The 24,716-nt window shown below is 55.1% G+C and overlaps 1 protein-coding gene across 1 annotated transcript in view; it reads right to left on the minus strand.

Annotated features, from left to right (window-relative positions):
- Cntn5 (contactin 5) overlaps nucleotides 1-24,716 on the minus strand; it is a 376,198-nt gene that overhangs the window by 79,402 nt on the left and 272,080 nt on the right. Inside the window, exons 13-14 of the mRNA XM_013009536.1 lie at nucleotides 7,926-8,053; nucleotides 5,821-5,996 (exon numbers count right to left, since the gene is read on the minus strand). Of these exons, the coding sequence (XP_012864990.1) occupies nucleotides 5,821-5,996; nucleotides 7,926-8,053 (304 nt within the window). The remainder of the gene's footprint in view (nucleotides 1-5,820; nucleotides 5,997-7,925; nucleotides 8,054-24,716) is intronic.

Here is a 24,716-nt window from a genome sequence, read left to right on the forward strand (position 1 = left end):
GGGGAGGAGCGGGGTGAGGGGAGGAGCGGGGTGAGGGGAGGAGCGGGGTGAGGGGAGGAGCGGCCTGGCCCCGGCCCCAGCGCAGGGGCCTGTGTGCTCCGGGGGCGTGGCCAATGGCTGGCTGGGTTGGCTCCTCCCCCTGCTGGCTCCTCCCCCGGGGCGGGGATGACAGCGTGGCCAATGGCTGGCCGGGTTGGCGCCTCCCCCTGCTGGCTCCTCCCCCGGGACGGGGTGGGGATGACAGCGTGGCCAATGGCTGGCCGGGTTGGCGCCTCCCCCGCTGGCTCCTCCCCCGGGGGCGGGGCGGGATGCCACGCGGCCTCCTGGGGTCTCCATCCCCTCTCCGCCCCTCGGGAGGCCACCAGAGCCCGGTGGTCGGTGGACAGCGTGGCGCTCACGCGAGTTCGGGGTCAGGGTCGGACGTGGCCCGTCGGTCGGGCGTTGAAGCTCACAGGCCGCTTCCCTAGCTCTCGGCTGGCCTTGTCGTTGCCAAGCCGGCTCATGGCCATTTGTCCAGTTCCCTTTTCTCTGTGAGGAAAACTCCTGAGACCCGCCCTGACACTGTCATGTGATCAAACCCAGACCCGCCCACCAGAGTGCTACTGACACACTGTCACGTGATCAAACCCAGACCCGCCCACCAGAGTGCTACTGACACACTGTCACATGATCAAATGGCTCCCGGAAGCAGCCAGGGGTCTGAGAAGCTAAAAGCTAAACATCCTAACACTCGGGATCCTTTAGAACCAAACACAAAACAGCTGCAGAAAGAAACTGTGAAACGAAGGTAGAATTTCAAAGAAGTCTCGGAGATCATGGCTTCCCAAGCTTTGCAGACCGCTGAGAAGCCGCAGCCATCCTGACTGGGCGCAGCATCCGCAGGTTCAAACCGCCCCGCGCAGCGCAGACGGACGCGCCGCCAAACCACAGGCCGGCCTGCGGTGCACCTCGCCTTCAAACCCGGGGAGAAGCCTCTCGGATCGCTTCCTTCTGACAGGGCGGACCGCGGGCGCCAAGGGCTGCGTCAGGCCGGCAGCTCCTCCTGCAGGGTCAGCGAGGCCTTGGCCCACGGCGGTGTCTGCCTCCCGCACCCGCAGAGCGCGTCCCTGTCTCCCCAACACGACCAACTATGACTCACCCTCAGCCATCCATTTCTCATTTCGGTATCTCTGCGGCTCTGGAGTTGGAACTCAGGAGCTCACGCTTGCTGAGGCGAGCACCCCACCCTGTCCCTCCAGTGAGTCCTCAGATGGCGTCTTGGGCAGCAGTGACGGTAGGCCTGCGCCACCATGCCCAGCCTGTCTTTGAGATAAAATCTAATAAAGTCGTGACTGCCTGAGTCTTACACGTGATTTTCCTTTATCTACAGCAATGCCAGCTGCTTGGGAAGCAGATTCGGTGCAGCTGGCTTTCCACGGACACATTCTGAGTGGTTTATGGTATAGAAAACTTGATAAAGATTTACTGGCTCTTCAAAAGAAGTCCTTGTCAGAATGAGAAGATGCAGGTGGTTCAGTCAAGATCTACGGATTATGCTTCAATGTCCACTTACTGGATGATTAGTAGAAATTTATGTTATGCATGCATTTTAGAAAGACTAACAGGTCTAAGCAAAAGTTATTGTTAAGAGTGACCTGGAGTTAGATGAGAATTTGGTTTACTAAACATGAATAAATCAGAGAACTTCATGGTCAAAGTTGGGAAACACAGTACCAATAGTGGTACTCATGGTCAATTTCCAAAGACACCAACACTTCATTCCGGATAAATTAATCTCTTGGTTTGATTAAAAAGAGTCCAGAGAGAATAAGAATTGTGAAAATCTCATCTGAGCTCATATATGCATGGAATAGAAAAATAACTCTGGGGAAAAAGAGAAAGCCACTGGAGTGCTAGATGCATGTAAGTGTGTGTCGGTGTCTGGGCAGCTGAGTGGGACACGCGTTTAACTCCGGGCTCTGCGGTCCAGACGCCGGCATTCTACCAGGAGGGAGGGTGTTCCCACCTTTGTGTCTACACATATGGCACTTCCATTTCCTGCTGCGCCCACGGAAGCCACGCTACGGATCTGATTTCTCCCGCCAGGGCCACGACTCAAATCCTCTTTACCTGTCAACAAGCTTTTGTGTTCTGCTCCTGCAAAAAACACAGGCCAGCAGCAATCCAAGAGACACGTAGATCTGCACACACGCGCAAAACCCCTCTGGAGGACGCAGCTCTGCACACGTGTACACACACACACAGACCCCAGTGGAGGACGCAGTTCTGCACATGCACACATGTACACACACAGACCCCAGTGGAGGACGCAGCTCTGTACCTCCATGTGCACACACACACACACACACACACACACACTCACAGACCGCAGTGGAGGACGCAGCTCTGTACCCGTGTGCACACACACACACACACACTCACAGACCGCAGTGGAGGACGCAGCTCTGTACCCGTGTGCACACACACACACACTCACAGACCGCAGTGGAGGACACAGCTCTGCAAACACACACACACACACACACACACCACCGGAGGACGCAGTAATCACAGCACTTGTCACGCTCTGAAAGTGCAGCACAGGGATAAAGCCGCCGTCAGGGACCAGGCTGAGCACGAACGCGGTCCCTCCTAAGCCAGCACCACACGGCGGAGTGGTGGACCGCACTTAAATGGCCGGCCAGGTCTGCACACGCGAAGGCCTGACGCACTACCTGACTGAATCAGCTCCGCACCTGCCGAGGCCGAGACTCCTGCTGCTGGCTGAGGGCAGCGACCTGCCTGTGAGCATCAGCGCAGAGGAGGGGGGAGGGCGAGGAGGGGGGGTCGGAAGAGGAGGAGGAAGGTCGGTGTGAGGAGGAGGAGGGGGAGGTGAGGACAAGGAAGACGAGGAGGGGGAGGGGGTCGGAAGAGGAGGAAGGTATGTGTGTGGAGGATGAGGAGGGTCAATGTGAGGAGGAGGAGGAAGGGGAGGGTCAGCGTGGAGGAGGGTCAGTGAGGAAGAGGAGGAGGGTGAGGAGGAGGAGGGTCAGTGAGGAGGAGGAGGAAGAGGTGGGGGAGGGGGAGGAGGAGGATGGAGTCTCTGAGGAGTGGGCCTGGCGGTGCTCCAGTGGGGCCTGTGTCGCCCCCTCCTCCGCCCCTCCCCCCACAGCGTTGCCCGTGCTCCCCACCCGCCCAGCGGCTCCGCCCTGGGGCTCCTCCTCACCTCTGCGCCCATGGGAGCACTGCTGGCCACTGTGCGGCCGGGCAGCCGGCTAGAGCACTGCGGTTAGCGCTGGGGAGCACTGCTGTCAGCTGGGGAGCACTGCTGTCAGCTGTGGAGCACTGCGGTTAGCGCTGGGGAGCACTGCTGTCAGCTGGGGAGCACTGCTGTCAGCTGGGGAGCACTCCAGTGGGGTCTGGGGAGCACTGCTGTCAGCTGGGGAGCACTCCAGTGGGGCCTGGGGAGCACTGCTGTCAGCTGGGGAGCACTGCTGTCAGCTGGGGAGCACTCCGGTGGGGTCTGGGGAGCACTACGGTTAGCGCTGGGGAGCACTCCAGTGGGGTCTGAGGAGCACTGCTGTCAGCTGGGGAGCACTGCTGTCAGCTGGGGAGCACTGCTGTCAGCTGGGGAGCACTCCGGTGGGGTCTGGGGAGCACTGCTGTCAGCTGGGGAGCACTATGGTGGGGTCTGGGGAGCACTGCTGTCAGCTGGGGAGCACTCCAGTGGGGTCTGGGGAGCACTGCTGTCAGCTGGGGAGCACTCCAGTGGGGTCTGGGGAGCACTGCTGTCAGCTGGGGAGCACTACGGTGGAGTCTGGGGAGCACTGCTGTCAGAGGTGTGTTCTGCTCTGTGTCCCTGGGGCCTGCTGGCCTTGTGCCTGGACTCTAAGCCAACACTCCTCCATCCCTGACGCTTCTCCTTCGGAGCCCAGAGCAGATCGGCTACGCTTCCTTGGATTTCTGAGCTCTGCTCTTCCTCTCTGTGTTGCAGACTCATATTTCTTGTCCTCATGGGCCGAGGGCATCACAAGCACAGCACCTCCCCCTCCCCCCTCCACACCTCCCGGCGAGGGCAGGGAGATGGCGTGAGCTCTCTGCTGCCCTTCCCTAACCCAGCCCAAGTCCACCAGTATTTGAAGCAAGCAGGGAAAGGGGAGGCCACTTTGGAGGTACCGGGAGAGTCGGGTGTGCGCTTATTTCTGGACAGCCTTTTAATGTGCGGAGCGTGGGCGCGCTGAGGTCGCCTGCTCTCTCACGCAGCTTTGCTGGCGTGGCTGTGTGTGCTGAGCGGGCTCTGTGCCAGGACAAGGCCTGGTCTGCACTGTCAAAGGTGAGAATCCAGCCGCGATGCCCACAGGGACGCAGCAGGTGTTTGTGGAAACAATCAGAGACGTCTAAGAAATGAACGGCACGGAGAGGAATGTGTAAAAAGGCAAGAACAAAAGTTCTCACAACCACCTTCATTCATTTTCTGGGTAGAATTTTGGAGAATGCTTATTTCTATGGCAGGGTTTAGTCATTTTAGAAATCCTTTATGCATCTAATCAGCCCAAGTGGAGAAGACTGAGACAATCTATATTTGACGGTGTTTCTGCACCACACCTTTCTACTTCATGATGTTACAAATCTCTAAAACAAAATGATCAAGTGAGGTCAATTAGGGAGAAAGAAAGCCACAGTCCAAATATTTTGCATATAATTTAGCCCAGACCATTGGGGTGTATTTAACGAGGTGAGTAACGCAGTGGATAATTGTTTCTTCCTGAGTCTCTCTTGCTCATTACAAGGTAAACTAAGATGAAAAGGTTTAATTTTGGTTACATTGGCAAATGAGCAGAGAGCGCTCCTCTCTACTCCTTCACTGTGAGACTGTTGGGGTGCAGAGCAGAAGGGGCTCCGCGAGGCGGGGGCAGGTTACCCCATACCTCACTGTGGGGTGAATTCGTGCCTGGGGCGCGGGGTCACGCAGCTGACAGGCACCGACCCGATTCAGCTGGGAAGTCCTCTCGGCCCAGAGCTTTTTTGCTGTTTCACAGAAGCTTACATTCTAATCCCAAATGAGTTTAAATGTTCGGGCTTGCGAGACCTATGGATTTCCAGTGCTTCCCAAGGTGTTGAGGAAGAAGCCTGATATTATTAGTAAGTGACACCATTTTCAAATGGATTTTGTCTCTCACTCTCTGAGCATCATGGAAAGATCCAGACCCCCGCCCCCTCCCTCCCTCTCTCTGGCTCCCTGGCACTGCTGTGCGCTTACACTGCCAGCTAGCCACGGGGAGGGCTCGCGTGTCTCTGTGGAGCCAGGGCAGGCACTGTGGCGGGGGAGCGGGTTGGGTCATCTTTTGCTGGCTGCCATGTAGACACACGAGTAAAATGGTACAAGAAACGTGCGTGTCCATGGCTGTCTGAGGGCCTGTGGCGCTGAGGCCGGGCTGCAGGCTTGGCGGGTGGCTGTGGGAAGCGAACAGTCCTCTCTCAGTTACTGATCCTCAGAAGGACAGGATGCTAGTTCTTTAAAGGACACAGAGGCCACGTCAGAGAAGCGCGGAGAAGACCGTGTAACCATCGCAACAGCCAAACGGCAGAGCACAGGCTCACGATGGATTTCCAAATTCTTTGGGGGGGGAGGTTCAAATCACTATTTTCAGTTTGACATGACGCAGTAGGAAGACAGTAATTGTTTAATCGCATTGACTTTTCCTTGTATTTTCCTTAGCTTTTCATGGACAAAATGTTCTTATGGGAGTCAACATTTCTAAAATCATTATGCAACAAGTAATAAGTAGTGTGCAAACTTACAGCCCTGATGCAAAAGTAATAAGTAGTGTGCAAACTTACAGCCCTGATGCTTTCAAAATGCCCGCCGTCCTTCTCGAAGTCAATGGGCTGCCCTCGGAGTGTCCAGTGGAAGGTCACCTCCAGGCTGGCGTCGTGGATCGCTTTGCAGTTCAGAACGACGCTCTCTCCCACGGTTAACTCCGTCCTTTTGGGAGTGAGTTCGATCCTTGTGGGCTCTGGAAGGAAGAGCACCTGGATGAGCCCCACCCGCCGGCAATCCCATTTGATCAGCTGCCAACCCCGGAGGGTGAGCATGGCGTGACTGCTCGGGGCTGGGGCTGCTGATGGGAGACTGGGCGGGTGCTGTGCTCACCCGTGGGTGCAGCACAGCTGATTAGAGCTGCGGCTGATGCAGCAGCTCCCGTGGAAATGACATGGGTGGAGGCTACTCTGGCCGCCGGAGGAGGCCCTTCAAGTAGACAAAAGGGGCTCTGCGACCAGTGCTGCAATCTCAGGAGAAGTGCCGGGCCAGGCCCTTGCCCAGAGGCTGTGAGGCAGGGGCAGTACCTTCCTCCACCCACCGTCTCTGTGGAGGAGGAGCACAGTCCTCCCTGTGCCCTGGCTCCACGGCGCCCTCTGCAGGCAGAGGAGCAGAAGCCATCCTTCTGCTGATGAAATAGCGCCTGCCGCTTGTGGTTGGTTGAATTGAGGTGTAAGAAAGACAATAACGCCGAATGGAAATGTTTCTTGAGCAAGCATATTGACCCATAGTTTCAAAAGCCATTTGATGGGTTCAGAGCCACTCAGCCAGGACCGGTAGAGCTGTGAGCAGGGCGGAGCGCGGCAGTGTGAAGTGCACCGGACGAAGCAGGGCGCGCCTTCCTCACGGCTGGAGCTGCGTGCGCCCAGGAGCGGAGGGCGGCGCTCCTAGTTCTCCTCCATGCAGGACTCTAGCCATCCTAGAAAACACCGCTCCTGACCACGGAAAAAAACCCCTTCGCCTCCACGGTCCTCCTAAGCGGGGCCTGGGAAAATGCTCCCTCGCGTGCCAGCGTCCCCGGGCGTCCCAGAGGTGCCGGAGCCGTGCGCCCTGCGGCCAGGCCCGCCGAGTCCCGGCGCCGTCGAAGACAGAGGGGCACCATGCCGTCCTCCCAGCTCAGAGAGGAGGGAAGGTTGGGGCACGTTCTAACTCACAACAAACTAATATTGGTGTTGTCTAAAATGGTGGTGTGTTCAGCAGCATCGTTTCATTATGCAAAAGACCCACGGGCTCCAAGGAGGGGGAAGGAGCCCTGGGGACGGGGTGAAGATCTTTTAAATTCTGACCTTTCCTCTCAACGTCTGCTCTTTTTCTAAGCTCCACTGTGGCTATCTACAGTACATTTTTATTTCCAAAGACAGAGAAAAATGACCGGTTTGGCATCCTCGGCGGACAGCTTGTCAGCAGTGCATACATCTGCAGGGCTGACCCTCACCCCTCCCATCGCAATTTTTGGACCTAATTTTCAAAAATATTTTCATAGCCTAATGCGATTTTCTGTAAGGAACTTGGTGGTGAAATAAAATCAAATTAGGTACACACCTCTGTTGTGAAAAATATCCTTTGTGACCTGAAGAGATTTTGCCGCTGAGATACAAGATTTTATGTCACTTGTTAGCTGTCAAACAAAAACACTCTGGGCATCTAATTTCAAACTAGAAAATGAAGAACATAATGTTTATTCTATTGAAACATAAATGTGTGTGAAGTCCGAGGCTGCAGACTGGAGTGGGCCGGCTCCCGCCAGCTCCTGCGTCCCAACCCGATGGGCAGCAGACCAGCCCCCGACGGCTGCTGATGTCATGGGGGGGCCCTCCCCCACATTCCCCACACACTCTGTGCGCGGGTCAGACCGTGCCGGGCTGCGTACTGCGTGCCTGAGCAGCTCAGGCCGGGAAGGAAACTTCCTGAGGCGTTATCGTTTCAATCGTTCTGGCAAGGCAGAATTTGAATATTTCTACCAACCATGGGTTTCCTCCTCTTAGTGTGTGTAAATGCTGGGGAGCTGGCTGGGAGCTGGGCGTGCGATGCACTGTGCATCCGTGTAGACGCACGCGCACAGGTACCCGCCCGCCCCCTGTGCCCCCTCCCCCCGCCCGCCCTGCATGCAGCCTCCTCTCCTCACCTTTGACCGACAGGGAGGCGAGGATCTCGGCCGTGCCGAAGCTGTTCTCCGCGCGGCACGCGTAGGCGCCCTCGTCCGCTCTGGACGCACTCAGGATCCGCAGGCTTCCCTCTGGAAGAATAGCTATTCTGAAAATTATTAAAAAAGGTTTTTCCTCTTTTACTGCAAATCAATGAAGAGACACGCAGCTCTGCTGAAGGCTGCCCGCACTGCTCGTGTCGGGAATAAAGCGAGATGAGGGCCGTGGCAAACGCGGGGTGAAACCAGGGAGGTTTTGCCTGGGAGATGCGGCGCGCTCGCCACGCACGCGGCTCTTCTCACGGTCAGAGGAGCGAGGGCTGCGGGTTCATTTTTCTTGTGACAGCTGGTGACAGCCAATTTTAAAACTGTGGGGAAAGGTGACCCCTGAATTTGGTGATTACAGTGGGCTGCTGTAACTACCCGGCAGTATTTCACTATTTCACCTCAAGCCAATAGTGACCTAAAATTCAAATATAAAAAGAAACAGCATAAAAAGCACAGAGGAGGACGAGTCCAGAACACAAATTAATCGTTCCCAGCGAGAGGTGATTTATGGTGCTCCCTTCGCTGCCCCTGGCCCAGGACACGAGGAAGTGACCCACTCTCCGGCCTCTTTCTGCTTATGTGGTGCTGAGGAATCGAACCCAGGGCCTCATGCATGCAAGGCAAGCGCTCTACCACTGAGCCAGCTTCCCAGCCCCTCTCCAGCCTCTCTCTAAGCTCGGGATGTGGTCAGCTCGGAGGCCCTGCTCCCCACAAGACCCTTGCTCAAGGTGGACCTTCACTTTCCCGGTAATGGTGAAAACCTAAAGAATTCTTAAACGTTGTAGAAGTTCAGGGGAAATGAGGCTGACACATTCTCCTGTGTGTTCATTGTGACAGGAGTTTGTGGATTTCAAATCTCGTGAGTGCCGGGTCCTCTTTCCCCTGCCTACCCCGAGCCGGGGTGAATCACGTTGCCGGCGCCCCCTCCGCCCCCTCCCGGCCGCCGGGCTCGGCAAGGTGCTGTGTGCCGGTTCACACTCGCTTCTTTCAGGAGTGAGGACCAGGGGGCGTGTGCGTAAGGACCAGAGAGTGTGGCGAAGTTAAATCAGCATCTCGCTCTCTTTCCCAGGCACAGTCTGTGCTGGGTGGTGTACAAGGGCGAGCCGCTTCCGATACGCGAAGACGGCGGTGGCCAGCCCGGGCTGGGTGTGTGAAGGTGTGTGTGCCGGCCAAGGCTGGGTGTGTGAAGGCGTGTGTGCCAGCCAGGGCTGGGTGTGTGACGGTGTGTGTGCCGCCCGGGCTGGGTGTGTGAAGGCGTGTGTGCCAGCCAGGGCTGGGTGTGTGACGGCGTGTGTGCTGGCTGGGCTGGGTGTGTGAAGGCGTGTGTGCCAGCCAGGGCTGGGTATGTGAAGGCGTGTGTGCTGGCCGGGCTGGGTGTGTGAAGGCGTGTGTGCTGGCCAGGCTGGGTGTGTGAAGGCGTGTGTGCCGGCCGCCCAGGCTGGGTGTGTGAAGGCGTGTGTGCCAGCCAGGGCTGGGTGTGTGAAGGCGTGTGTGCCGGCTGGGCTGGGTGTGTGAAGGCGTGTGTGCCGGCTGGGCTGGGTGTGTGAAGACCTGTGTGCCTCCCGGGCTGGGTGTGTGAAGGCCTGTGTGCTGGCTGGGCTGGGTGTGTGAAGGCGTGTGTGCCGGCTGGGCTGGGTGTGTGAAGGCGTGTGTGCCTCCCGGGCTGGGTGTGTGAAGGCGTGTGTGCCGGCTGCCCCGGGCGCTCAGCTGAGTGGTTTCTCCGTCTCTGTCCTCTGGACCCACCCGTCACCCACGCCGTTGCAGCCTCTCGCCTCACCCACAGCTGCTCACTCAGCGCACACTGCAGAGAACCCCGCGTGCGCGTGCGCATGTGCGTGTGCCCTGCTGGGACCATGGAACTGTAGAGAGACGAGAGAGGCCTGAGTCCATCCGTCCACATCTCAAACGCGCCGTGCCCTGTCACCTTGTGGCTTTACCCACAACCACCTCTAGCCAGACCCGTTCCGACGTGGACACGCGGGTGGTTCACAAGCCCTGGGGCCGGCCCTCCGTGCGTGTGCTCTGCCCCCGGGCCCGGGAGCCACCGCGCAGCCCCGGCTCCGGAGTGCAGGAGGGAGCGCGCCAGTGCCTGCGCCGAGGGGTGCGGAGGGGGGAGCCCCAGAACCGGCCCTGGAGCCCACGGACCCCACCGCCACCGACTCCTCCCCACCACAGCGTGGACGGACTCCGGTGTGACAGCGCTGGCTTCAGCTTCCCAACTTAATTTCCGACTTCCACATCCTTTTACTCCCACGGGCCACACCCCCCACCCCCGGAACCACCTCCCCAGTATCCTTAGCCAGCGTGTACTCCCCGGCCAGGCGTCCCCCTGGCCCCCTCCGCTGGCCGGTGAGGACTGTTCTCAGCGCAGTTAGCATCTGTGCATGCACACAGTCTTAGTCTTTCTCCGTCCTTCTAGTATCTTCCTCGGTGTTCCAGCACGCACACACGAGTGTGGACATGTTCCTTGAGCGAGGGGGGGAGGGGCACCTGAGTGCCCCCTGGTGCTGGAATTCCAGCCCTTCCTGGGTGGGGGTCTCCCCCTCCCCTTCCCTCCCCCCCAATCGCTGAGCACCCTGCACTCTTCCACTGGTCCCACTTTTTGAAAAACACTTGACAGCTAGAGTCAAACTGTGTGTTCACAGGATCTTTCTCTATTTTCTATTATTTTTCTCTTCTAGGCTTTTGAATTTGATAAAGCTTGTCTCCACCAAATACGTTTCTCCATCTTCCCCTGGAAGCGTTCGGCTTAGCAGTAATGAGAAATTGATCTCTCTGAGAAAAAGAAATTAAAACCAAACACAACAAAGGCAGATGAATGGTTTTGGAGCGACATCGAGGCGGGTTCAACACCTTTCCAGGGAGCGGCCTCTAAAACAGAACATGCTGTGGAGAACATTCTGGAGAAGAAGCAACGGTTGGCATGGGTGGAGACCCGTCAGCCCCGTGCTGGGGACGGTCGCCAGTCGCTCGCCACCAGCGCGGTCCCACGGGGAGCTGCGGGTGGTGGCACCGAGGACCGGCGCCGTCGACCAGCCCTAGGGTGAACACGAGCTCCCCCCGCCACCCCTGGGCTCTCCACAAACCACTGCGGGCCCAGGGACACGGCCCAGGGCAAGACCACCACTGTGCGCTATTCACACCTGAGACGCGTTTCAGTCCGTTTTAAATTATGCTGACCTAATTAGAAAGCTTGACCGCAGCTCAGCTCTTTAATATTCAAGAATACGCTTTATTTATTCTCCCTCAGAGAACAGCTGTTCCGCCGCGCAGCTCACGCCCTTGTGGAGCAGTAAGCAGATGACTTCACGGCGTTGAATGGTAGGTGTGGCGCTGTGGACCAGGGACAGGGCGCAAAGGCTGTGTCTGGCGGAGCTCGTCAACGGACCCTTAGTTTAAGTCTCTGCTTCATTCATTTCCCACATCTATAAAAATAAGGAGACTGGTTTGGCCTTGTGATACTTTGCCTATTTATCCAGGTCTGAGGGTTTTCTCCCTCCAGGCCGCCTTCCTAACCTCCTTTCTTTTCAATTGGCCTGGGACGACTCCATCTGTCTGTCTGCTTTATTTTTTTTTTTCCTCTGAATTTGCCCAGAAGTTTCTTCTCCCTGCAGTGTCTTTGTAAAGACCTTTGCCTGGTGAGGCAGACTTGCACTCCACACTTCAGGTGTGGGCCGTGCGTGGAGTATGGGGTGGTCAGGCCTGGGGATGGCGGTGGGCACCCTGAGCTGGGTCGGGGAGGCGTGCTGGGGCGGGGAGTGGAGCGATGTCAGGGAGACCCCTACTGAGAGTGACGGCCGGGCAGTTCAGTTGAAAGGCCATCACCGTCACGGGTCACCTTCCTTGGCATACTTCAGCAGACAGTGAGCCGTGTCTGCAGGGCAGCGCTGGCCCTCGGGCTCCGGGAAGCTCTGCTGCAGGCCTTGCAGTCCTCACGGTGTTGCTCCTGCCTCGGCCGTGCGTGCGTTTCCTTCTACGGGAAGATGGATGAACACTTTCCGATAGAGTTCCTGGTTACCTGCCTGCAGGGGAGAGCCTGGGTGGGAGCTGTCCCTCCCCCCTCCCCCCAGGTTCACTTGTCATCTCAATTTTCTTCACAAAATGCATCGACTCGATTTCTCTGTATCCACGGAAGGGAGGCTTCCCGAGTCCCGAGCGCGCACGAGTTTCCTGTTAAACAGCAGCCGTGTGGCGCTTGGAGCAGGCCTTCCTCACGGTCTGCAGGCAGGGTGAGGCGCCGCCTGCCGCCTGTGAGCTCAGCTAACTTTGGGGAGCCCCTGGCTTGGCATCGCGTCTGTCTGTGGGGACCCAGGGCGAGCTGGTGTGGCGTGAGACACTGTCGGGAGGGCTGGGCAGGCAGAGCTCGGGTGACAGCCGTACTCTGAATAGTTGAAGACGACACGGATTTACACCGTGGCACAGTTACCAGCTCCTTCATGAAAAAAACAGCAGAAATCAGGACTTGTGGGGCCCAATCCTTTTCCTGCCCCATTGGCTGTGTGCCGTGAGCAAGCCATTTCACTACAGCGCAATTCCTTTCACTCTACAATGAGGAAGGCAGTCTAACAGCGTCTCCTGTCTTTCTGTCTTTTACACCGTAGCATTCCAGGCTGAGGTGATTCATTGGCAAGCCCTAGGAGAAGAAAGGCGGGGTCTCGGTTCAGAGAGCTGAGAGCTGCCGCTGCTGCACGCAGACCCGGCTGCGCTGCGGCCCTCGCCGGCCAGCTGCCCCTTCCGCCGGCCCAGCGCGCGGGAGGCGTTCCCACTGATTCAGAACGGGAGCCTGGAGGGGAGCCGGAGTTAATTTAAAAAGTTCTTCCTGACGTAATTAGCATCGGCCCTGAGGGGCCACCTGTGCGAGCCCGCGGCTGGCTTGGAGGTGAGCGGAGACGCCGGCCCTCCATTGTGCAGAAGGAGCAGCAGCTCTGCGTCTTTCAGAGAGCACAAACGCCTTTCTACTTCTGAGTGTGCTCTCGAGTGTGACAGTGGCGCGGGTGACCTCGGGCCTCGCACTTGCCAGGCAGGTGCTCTGCCACGCGCGCCCCTTTTTTGAAGGGGGGCCTGGCTTTATGTCCGGGTGGTCCTGGACGTCTGTCACCTGTGCTGCTGGGGACAGCAGGCAGGCCCCACGGCCCCTGCCATCAGCTGGGATGGAGTCTCTCCTCTCTCCACCTCTATGCTCAGGCTGGCCTCGACCTTGCACCCACTGTCCCCAAGTCACTGCACATGTCTCAGACAGCAGCTCCCTACTAAACACCACTGGGAAGTGGGCCTTAGTCTCCAGTCGTGCTCTGGAGTATGAAGTCCCAGTGACACCATAGAAAATACACATTTAAGTCAGGTGCAGGTGGCTCATGCCTGTCACCCTAGCTACTCAGGAGGCTGAGATCTGAGGATCATGGTTTGAAGCCAGCCCAGGCAGGAAAGTCTATGAGTGAGACTCTTATCTCCAATTAACCAATGAAAGCCGGAGCAGAGCTCTGGTTCAAGTGGTAGAGCACTACCCTTGAACAAAAATGCTTAGGTGCAGCACCCAGTCCCAGAGTTCAAGCCCCAGGACTGACAAAGAAAAAGAAAAAGAAAAAAAGAAAGAAAATAGGTATTTATTCAATCCCAAAAAATTTATCATAGGTCATGGCCTGCATCCACGCATCACACATCTTTTACAGTTAAAGAATTAATGAACTGGAAGTGCTGCGTTTGGCTTGCTAGGACTAATTAAATGGACTCGAACCACTGAGCATCTACTAGAAATCATTCTGTAGATAACTACAAAGGTGGCCATTTAAGGTCAGAGGTTGCCATGGTAACAAGTCAAAGAGTCACTAACTCAGGAGAGTACCATCCAGTGATACAGACTTAATGTGAAAGCTCAGGAAGTACATTAACCTCCCGTCTGCGGTTTCTTTCTAGTTCTGATGCGGGGCTCTGTTGGCTTCCATTCTGGGTGTCTGTCTTGTAGTACTTCTACGAGAACCAAGGAGGAACGGGAGACGGTCTGTGTACCTGCGCCCAGGGCAAACAGACATTCTCACTCACAATGGAACTGCAGAATCTTAAAATTATAAGGTTTACTCATACCTTAAAATTTTCCATTTAATTTGGTGTTTATTCATGAACTTGGATTTAACAATTGGTAAGTAAAAAAGAGATGGTTTCTGTTTTACTGAAATTATATTATAGAGCAGAAATACGGCAAAGACCTGTCCAAAAGGCTGATGCTCATTAAGTCATCAGTTACTTATCCACCTTCAGTCCCCTCTCTGTATTAATCCTGTTGTCCCCAAATTAAGTGTTACTTTGTAGCATAATTAATGCCAAGTACTGACACTGAGAGCCACCAGAATTGGAGCGCTCAAGCCTGGGCCCACAGGGGGATAGGAACTCGCGGGTGTGGAGGAGGCCTCCGCAGTGTGAGCCGAGGCCGGAGGATGTGTTGGCTGGCCTCTGCGCGCAGCACGCAGGCTGAGGGCTGATGGAGGGCCTTTCTACTGAGAGCGTGTCTCACACAGTTCTCTTCTTCTGCAGCTCTCTGACCTCACGTGGCTGGGACGAGGCGCGTGTGCCACTGCAGCTTGCTGTTGCCGAGCTGGGGTCTCCCCCCGCGTCCTGGCCGGCTTGAGCCCTCGGCGTTCACTCCCAGCTGCCTGGGTTGAAGGTGAGAGCCGAGTGATCTCTTCATTCACTCAACGGTGCTGATTTGGATCCTATGACTGCTGGCTGGAGGGGAGTAGCGGGCCGGCAGCCGGGAGTCTGGCCTCTGGTCCTGACCGCCGCCCCGCTCCTCGGCTCACCTGCATGGTGGGGGGGGGGCTTCCCGCCATCTCCCCCTCCATCAGCAAGGAGGATTTCTTCTAGCCAAGGGGACGTGATACATTCCACATGGAAGCGGTGCAGCTGTGGCCTGGCCTTGCGAAGCCTGTTAAGATCAGCGTCTTTCCCGGTGATCTCCGGGAGCGTCTCCTGGTGATTTCCCCTCCCACCCTGCCCTGTCCTGTCTGCGTCACGGCAGGCAAAGCTCACGAGGGGGGGGCTGCGCACGTGTCCCGCGCATATGTGAGGCTGGGCCGGTGCTGGCCGGCCTTGCTGGACTGCACAGGGGACGAGCAGGGAGCAGATCTCCGCTGGCCACGCGGCGCCCACCTAAATGTTTACCAAGTCACATACCGGTGGCCTTTCCCCTGCGCAGGACTGGCTGGAGCACATGACTTCAGAGCAGAGCACTTCCAGGACCACGCGGGGCTCCATCCCTCTGTGGCCCGCGCCCCCTTTCCTTGTGAGACCCCTGCCAGCACCCGGCCCCTCTGGAACTCAAGAAATGCCGCATCCCTCAGCACCCTCGGCGGCGGCCATGAACTCTGGAGGAAACAGCGCTGTCAGCTGCTGGGGCGGAACAGCACGGCACGGCGGGCCGGCGGGCAGGCAGCAGAGCTGCCAGGAAATGGAAGGGTGGCGTGAGGTGACTCAGGTGCTGGTGGAATCCATCAACAAGCCATTGGGAACTCTCGCGTTCATTCTTCAGGGAGGAGAGGTTGGCACTTAGGCCATGTGATCATCAGAGAAAGCGCCTGGCTTTTAGAATGGGCGCCCCTACGTGTCTTTGCCAGGTCATTTCAGCAAAGATACCACACAGAGCCAAGCCGCATGTGTGATCCGTGTGTTGTAGCCTCTGGTCATGAGTAGCACTTCCTTCAACTCAAGGAAACAAACCTAATGTTGAAAATTTGGAAAGAATTATTGACGATTCTACATAATCCATTCCTATTGAAAAGCGAATGCTTTCATACTGCTGCCAGGGCCAGGCAAGAATGTACTGGCCAGTCAGCTCCTCTGGGAAATGAGCGAGTCCCCACCGATGGGGAGGGTTTACCATCTTATGACGTAACGTGAACGTCGTAACGCCGGAGTATCTATCATGACCACCGTCTTGCCACGCAAGGGCCCAGCTGGCTTCTGATTTTTAAGTGTTTGCTCAGTGCTGTTGCCTTTACCGTTTCTCATAAGTCAGACAGACGGAAACTTAGTTTTATTATCTCATTCTGCTATTACTTTTATGGGAAAACTCTTTTTGTGGTTAAGTCATTAAAAATTAATGCATTTCTTTCTGTTTTCTTTTTCTCTGTGTTTTTGAGAATCAGCTTGCAGCCGGTGTGCCCTCTCTGCCCTGCATGCGGGGGTCACAGGCCAGCTCACCACACCCACAGACACGCGTGCTTCATGGGTAAATCAACCTTCCAGGAGATCGCGTGGTTTGTGGTTGGTCATGGGGCTTGGACTCAGGGCCTGGCCGCTGTCTCTGAGCATTGTTGCTCAAGGCTGGCACTCTACCATTTTGGTTGCAGCGCCCCTTCCTTACCTCCTGACCTTCTGACCTCATGCTCTGGGAGGCAGGTCCTGGCCTGAGCGTATCCTCGGAATCCCCAGACCCGATGACCCCCGCCTGCCTGGGGCACAGGGTGCAGATCGGTCTGCCCCTCCATCCTCTCAGGGAACCAGGGAAGGTCTCGGGCACAAACCCCCTCTCCCCCAGAGTCCTCCACTGGAAAAACTCCCTCCCTCCCTCCTTCAGCAACCATCCTGCCTCCCCAGACCCCCTGCAGCAGAAACCCTCAGGCCAGCTCCTCCTGCTGCCTGTCCCTCGCATCTGCTTCTAAAACTCATTACAAGACATCTCTGCCCCAACAATGCCAGGCACACGGCCGCTGCCGTCACTGGTCGCTGGCAAGCCCCACGTCACGGCACGCACGTACAGGTGCGCCCTCACCTGCTTCCTCGGCGGCTCACCATCCTGGAAGCCCCACTTCCCTCCCTCCCTCCGTCTGTCCCTCTCTGCCCTTCCTCCTCCCTCTCTCCCTTCGTCTGTCTCTCTCTGTCTGCACTCCCTCCTTCCCTCTGTCTGTCCCTCTGTCCGCCCGCTGGTCCTCACTCCCCCCTCTGGGGGCACAGTCTTGGGTTTTCTCGGCCTCTGGCTGCCTCTCCTGGGCCCCTGCTCTCCAGATGCGGGCATCCGCGTTAGTGTTGTTTCAGGTGTGCAGATTAACCCCATATCCGCACATCCACGTCAAACGGTGCCAGACGCCTCCACTCTCGGCCTCTGACTTCTCCCAAAGCTGTCCCTAAATGTTTTCTTTCTGGTGGTTGTAGGGACTGGACTCGGGCTTCGTGCTCACAGGCAGGTGCCCTGCCCCCCCCCCCCCCGCTTTGCCTGCAGTTGACATTGAGTGCGAAGGCACTGCTGTGAAGGGAGGACACGAGCCATTCGTAAGGTCTGCTCATGGACGGAGCCCACAGTGGAACACGTTCTTTTTATCCTCACACCAGCCACCTTGTTTAGACACAGAAAGACTCATCTACATGTAGATTGGCCCTTTACAGACCAGGAGGTGCACAGGTGGTCAGCCGCGGGCTGTGGACGCCGCCTCTACCGTCGAACCGTCCACGCGGCCTGGCGCCTCCGGAACTCCGCCGTCCGTCTCCTGCTTCTGGGCGCATAGCTTTCCCGCTACACACCAAGTGTTTTGTACATCAGCACCTGCATCCCACTGTGTATTTTCTTCCGCCAGGCCGTCCTCCTGTGTGAATGAACTGTGGCTCTGTCTAGGTTATTAAGAAAAACACCACTCAATGTAGATTTACACAAATAGGCGGCAAAGCTCCTGCCGCCAGAACCCAGCCTCACGCGCCCGCCGCGGCCTGCGGTCCCCGGATAGTAAGGAAGCAGGAGAAACGCCCCTCACCGGCGGCAGGGCTGTGCGCAGGTGCGTGCGGGACTAGCTCACGACCCCACGCTCTGACCCTGGGCAGCAGCTGAGCGGGACGCAGGCCCAGGGCCTGGGGGGCGGCCGGGATCGGCACAGCCCTCTGTGCTGGCCCACACATGCCTGCGTGCGCCTCTCCACCTCAGCCCGGTCACTGACAGGGCGGGATGCAGAGACCGAATCCCCGGAGGGCTCGGATTTCTGGCTCTGTAGACGAAGCCCGTCCGTCCGTAGTCAGTAAGGCTTCCTGCATCTCCGAGTGCTGGGAAAGCCGATAGCCAGGGCCGCGGGAACCAAAGGGTAAACAATGACAGCAAAGCACTTTGCAAACACCAGCTCTTAATTGACTCCAGGCTAGGGAGCCTGTTAGGCAGTGATGTCTCCCCAGAGGCTCTGGGAAGTCCTGTTCTGGGGCACACCTCCCACGCCGCCCGCACACCTGCTGCTGGGTGTCCCGGGTGCCCCGCACCCACAGCCCTCACGGAGCCGGAAGGCGGCTAGTTTGCAGGGAAGCCAGGTTCGCTTTTTACAAGAACCGTAGGGTGTGCTGTGGGAACAAGACCCTGGAGGTTGCTTCCTCCCTGCGCCCCTCCCCCCACGCCTCTCCTCCCCACGCCCCTCCCCCGTGCCCCTCCCCCGTGCCCCTTCCCCTTGCACCCCTCCTCCTTACACTGCTCTACGGGGGGGGGGGTGCGCCATGGTGTGACACACATGCGTAATTACACTGTAATAGGAACAGCCCAGGGGTCTCTGTGGTGTGACACACACTATGCATTACACTGTGATCCAACAGCCCCTCCTCTGCTCCCCTCCCAGGGCCTCCAAACCCCACGGGCCAACAGTGCTCAGTGAGTCCTGTGCTGTGAACACTCCCGGTGTGAAGTCAGGGTGCTCGGGCGGGGCAGGCGCCCATACCCCATGAGCAGCGCGGCGGTCCAGATGATGGTGACCACATCCCAACCCACCCAGACCCAGAAAGTCCCGGGCAGCCCGAGGCGGGGCCAACTGTAGAGAGCAGAAGACCGGACTCCGCAGGTGACCGACTAGGACGCCGGCACAGCCTGGAGTTCCCACGGACACCGCAGGTCCTCAGCCCAGACGCGAGGTGAAAAGCCACCCGGTAACGTCAGCCACCGCAGCGTAACGACAGCCACACTTACTGCCCAGGCACAGTGGAATCGCACCCTGGGGCAGGAAGCCGATGCCCCGGGCCTGGGGCTTTGTCCTCTCTGAGCCCCGTGAACCGCGCTGAGTCAGCAGAGACGTTACACACACACACACACACACACACACACACACACACACACACGTTATTTAGTCAGGAAGATCAGTGACAGAAGAGAGTTAAATGAATGATCTACCACAGTCTTCACAGTTTTGTAGTAAGAAGAACGAACACTGGATTTATCTGGGAGATTGAAATATATATGTAAAAAGCCTCAGCGCCAACACAGATGAACTCAGACCCAACACAGAATGAGAATATTCCTCAGCACCAGCTGAACATGTTGTCTCTTTTGTCTTTAGTATCCCTGGAGAAAATAAAGTAATTAATTTCATAACACCCCAACTCCATCCATTACCCAATTAGCAATTAATTAAGCCAGGACACAGGGAGAATTCTCTAGGCAGGAGACGCAGCGAAGCGGCGCAGGTGAGGAGGTGGGCGTGCGGAGCGGGGCAGGGACAAGCCATGGCGGCGTCCGGCGTCCTTGGGCTTGGACCGGCGTCCAGCACGGTGCCCCTCCCCACAGGGCAGGCGAGGGGGGAGTGGGAGGTGGGGGAGGGGCTTTCGGGACGCTGGTTATTTGGCTGCATCTTGAAAGGCAGAGCTCTAGGCACATCAGCAGGGGCTGGCGATTTTAGCACTTCAAGCTGATGACGAGAATGAGCAGTTTTGTTGCAAGGGTTTTCTGGTCCTCTACCACACACTGGCACCAGGTCATGCCGAGGAAATGAACAAGAGCACAACATGGCCTCTCGCGGGAGAGTCCTGCCCACTGACACCAGTGACCATAAACAGAGTCTAATAATAAAATGACAATCAATCACTTGCTGGGCGTCAGTCACATGCCAGGGACTGAAGCAAACACTTTATGATGACCTCATTTAAATCTCTGCTCCTCACTCCAGAACACGTGAAAGGGAGGCGAGGGGCCGCTGGGGCCAGCGGCAAGCATAAAGATGAGGAGGCTGAGTTCTGCGGGAGGCAGCCGGTCCCGGGGCCGGAGATTCCCCAAGCAGCTGCTGCAGGTGGACTGAAGCCCCGGCTTGCTGTGTGTTTCCTGTCGTAAAACTCAGTCAACGGGGAAAGTCAGGTGTAGAAAGCTGAATTTTGAACATGATTGAATTTTCAGAAGCAGCTGTCAGTCTTTAGTATTAAGAACTGTACCCCCTTATCTTCTTGTTAATATACTTACAGAGTTTAAGCATCTACTATTTGAATCCTTAGAAGTATTTACATGTTTTTTGGCATTGAGCGTTTCCAAGTCCACTTGTGGCTGTCTTTGTTCATTTCTGACATTTCACCTGCTAGACTCACTTTTGCGTTTAGTGGTTATCACAAGAAAACATTACAATCCATCTGTTTTGGGGAGAACCATCTCTGAAATCAGATGCAAGGCATCTTGTTCAAGTTTGAGCCCTTGTTATAGCCCATGGCTGGTAACGTTCCCTTGGTAACTCCCCCCAGAAGCAGTATCAGGAAGGACAAAGGGCAGATCTTCTGTCCCCTCCAGGAGGGCTGGCCAAGGGCATTGGGCACTCGGTACAGGCAAACTTACTCTATGTGGCTTCTGGTGAATGGTGAATGGTTACAAAAGCTTGTTAAAAACACAGGATCAATGTAAAAGTATGCTGGTCTGCATTGCCAGAAATAAACAAGGAATCTGAATTTTCCAACTCTGGATTATTTGCCCACCCACTGTGGAAGCTATACTTTGAAGGGATGAAGACTTTGGTGCGTGTGACTGAGTGTGACACACTGAAGTGAATCGCGGCGGCCCTGGATGGGCAGCGAGCGCTCTGTGTTGGCACTTCTTTGTGCTCCTGTGGGTGCGGGGCTCAGCTCCCCCGCTGCCCTCCGGTATGTGGGTTCCCGTCATTGTTAATCGCGTGCCTGCGCGGCACCGCAGAGCCATTTCCTTTAAACCACGTGGCTGTGGTGCTGATAAAACTCCTGAAGGGTTTCCAAATGTCTTTCATGTATGTGTCCATTTTGTAATATAATGAAAAATATTAATAACATCTAAGCTTGGCTCTTTTATAAAGGCTTTCCTAATTTATAGTCCATAATTAAATTCTAAAGTGCATAGAGAAAAACACTAAAAATTTTTAAAATGAGTAGCTTCTCTATTTGTAAATTATAAATCAAGAGCACTAGCTTTGCTCTGTACTGAAAATAAAAATTGAGATATTCATACCTACTAGAGTTTTCAAGGCAGTTATGTTCAAGAAATATACGTTTTGGTGAAGTGGTTGTCTTTCTTTAATATTAAAATCTCTACTATATTAATAGCGCACCACTTGGTTTTGGCTTGACAAAGTGCATATGGAGATTTTACTGCTTAGTTCCTAAAAATTTAACTACAACATCACATGATATTCTCAAAAGATAAATGTCTTTCATGAAGATTGCTGAAATGCCTGAACTGGAAAGTTTATTTTAAGACTGTGCATAATGGGCCAATCCATGAAATGTCTATGCAAAAATAAGCTACAAGTGCCAATAAATATATTTTTAAAAACTCTAAAATGAAAAAACTTAAACAATCAAGAGCAGACTTGAATAATTAGCATACACTTAAGGAATGAAAATAGGAATGCAAAGCAGCCCTGTCTGGGGTGCGGGTGGCAGTGGCGGGGGTTGGGATGCGCGTGGCACTGGAGCAGAGGCCTGTGGGGCTGGGGTGGGAGGGGCGGGGGCGGGGGCGAGTCTGATCAAGGTTCCAACACTGTACACACAGATGGACAGGAAAGCAAACCCTGGTACAACCAGTCTAGGCTGATTTAAAACAAGTCTCAATACCTGTACTCTGGGGAGTTTCTCCGTCTTACACTTACTTGTTGGCCTGCCCTCGTTCGTTTAGTGCACGTGTGGAAGGAGTGCTGGGCTGCAGCGGCGGGAGGGTGGGGGGCAGTCAGGGTGCCACGGGGAGCGTGCACACAGCCCGGCAGTGTGCAAGGCTGTGTAGCAGGACACAGAAATCCACTGGAGGAGGAGCTGGGGTCTGGCCAGAGCTCAAAGCCTGCTGTGAGCCAGCTGGCATGGCTGGGGATCAGCAGCGCTGGAACGGCACCCTTCTAGAGGATTCAGTGAGCTTGGCTTTGGATGTGGGAGGGTCTTATTAAAATATTTTGGAAGAAAGGGGCACCTGCATCTTTCTCTATGGCCCTATGCCTGTCCTCAGGTCTGGTGTGAACCAATAGGAAATCTGTTTTTTTGTTTGTTTGTTTTTGGGTTTGGTTGTGGGGCCCGAACTCTGGGCCTGGGTGCTGTCCCTCAGCTCTTCAGCTCAAGGCTAGCGCTCTACCGCTTGAGCCACAGTGCCACTTATGGCTTTTTTTTCTTATGTGGTGCTGAGGAATCGAACCCAGGGCCTCATGCATGCAAGGCAAGTGCTCTACCACTGAGCCACCTTCCCAGCCCCAATAGGAAATCTGTACAAATTAGGATTGTGTACAATACATCTTTTACATGAGGACAATAGTAGGATTCCAGAAGGGTTCTGGAAAAAACTAAACCAGACACTGCGCACGAGTGAAGTGCTTCCCACAGTACTTGGCTGGAGGTAAGCACTGAACACCGGTGGTTTCTGTGGGGCCGGAGACAGGCTGGGCTCACCCAAAGACAGTCCCATCCATACCTGTGTAGACTCAAGCGAAGTGCACGATCACATAACCACTGCCAAATTTGTGTGTTTCTGTCAGATGGCACCACAGATAATAATTAAAAAATTACCTTCATGCCAGTGGGTGTCCAATACATACTGACTCACATTTATCAGTAACTTTCTCTAATTCCATAAGATTACCAACCATTGAACAAACTGCAGTCCAATCATTCATTGCTATTAATCTCGTGTGCTAACTTCTTCAAGCCAGATATCCCTCTCCATTAGATTCGTTTCTGGCCCTCAAATTACTGTCCCACTATTTATTTGAATCAGGTTCAAATAAACTTTATTTGAATTAGGGTTAAAATGCAATTTATTTGAATCAGGTTAATATACAGAAACAATCTCTGCCTTAGGAATTTGAGTTAGTTAACAAATTTAGGGAAGAATTTTTTTAATTAGGAAGAATGATTAATTTAAACATTTTAATGCACAACAGGCATTATAAAAGTTAAAATGATACCAAGAGTTACATACAGTGATGTACATTCCTTTCATGATCAGCATAAAAATTCCCTCTGTTGGTGTTTATCATACTGGGAGGTTGAGCTGTATGATTTATGAATTTGATTCCTTGGCATGAAACATTAAGGCCAGATAAATAGGAAGATGTAAAAAATGTGCTGATTTTTATCTAACAGGAAGAAAAACCTGATGGTAAAAGCATTTCATACTTAATGGATAGGAACTGAGACTGGCTGGCTTCTTGACATCAAAGCTGGGTAGTTAGTTCTATCGGGCTCCTGAGTTTGAGACAAAAATGGGTATACTCAGGGACAACAATGCAGGACTGTTTGGGGAAATGGGTCTCATAAAAGGTATGGGCTAGTGAATCCCTGCTCATGCAAGGTGTATTAACAAACTTGTGGATTGAACATAGCAACAAATCAGAAGACACCACCATTTAAAAGCTACCAAGTGGCAAAACAAGCAAAACCCCCCAAAATGCATATTTCTAACCCAGTGAATGGAATTAGAAGATCCAGAAATGCACCCAAGCAAGTACTGTCATTTGGTTCCTGACAAAGGTTCTGAACACAGACACTGCAAACGAGACAAGAGCTGAGGAGACGGGGTGTCCACACCGCACAGACGGAGACCAGATCCTGGGCCCTTTCAACGTAAGCCCGGAAACTCTGAAGCTACCTCGGCATTGTAGAGGAAACCACTCCAAGATCCAATCACAGGCCAAGACTTCTGAACAGGGAGGGCTCAGGAGAGTGAGAACAGGCCAATGGGGCTGTATCAAATGAAAAAGCTCTGCCCAGCCAAAGAACCAGGCAGCAGAGAGCAGCAGCCCCACCAGTGGGAGCAAACCCTTGCTGACTCGCCTAGGAGGCAACTCACAGTGAGAATACATAGCTCCGACATTCAAACACCAAATAACTCTCCAGTCAGGAAACGGGAAAATGAGATACTTTTCAAATAAAGTGTGACAAATGGCCAGCACATGAATAAAGAAGTGTTTGCCATCCTGAACCACCAGAAAGATTACAGAATGACTGTCAGAGTGGCGACCCGGGTGAGAGCTGGGGCCCCGGGGGAGGGCCCCGGGGACGAGGGGAGTGAGGCCCTGCTGGGTGGGAGGGAAGGCGCCAGGCAGGTGAGCAGCAGGAAGGCAAAGGTGACGCCTGTGTATCTCCCTTAAGACGGCGTATTACGACGCAAAGATGAAGACATACGTGAATTGAAAGAGAATACCGGTTACGTAAGAAATAGCACGAAGCGAAGTGTTAGTTACTGGATTTTGCTGGGGTAATAGAGAGTAAATGGCCTCTTTATAGTGTCCGTTGAAAAAGAAACTGACTGTGGAGTGTGACCAGCTGTGAAGTCACTTGGTTAAAACAGGGCCTGTGTGGACTCGGCCGCTCAGGGCGGCCCCACGCACACTCGCACACTCGAGCACTCGCGGCGGGCGGCCCCCGCAGCTGTCTGTCGGGGCCCAGCCTCCCCTCCGCCTTCCCCAGCCCACGGCTCTCCTTCCTTGGCCTTCCGACAGTCTCTGAAGCAGGGATTCACATCTTGCCTCTTTTTCTAAAGTTGTTTGCAGTGCAGCCACTGCCTTAGAATCC

The sequence above is a fragment of the Dipodomys ordii genome, unplaced genomic scaffold (assembly GCF_000151885.1).
Source record: "Dipodomys ordii isolate 6190 unplaced genomic scaffold, Dord_2.0 Scaffold10, whole genome shotgun sequence".
Lineage (NCBI taxonomy): Eukaryota > Metazoa > Chordata > Mammalia > Rodentia > Heteromyidae > Dipodomys > Dipodomys ordii.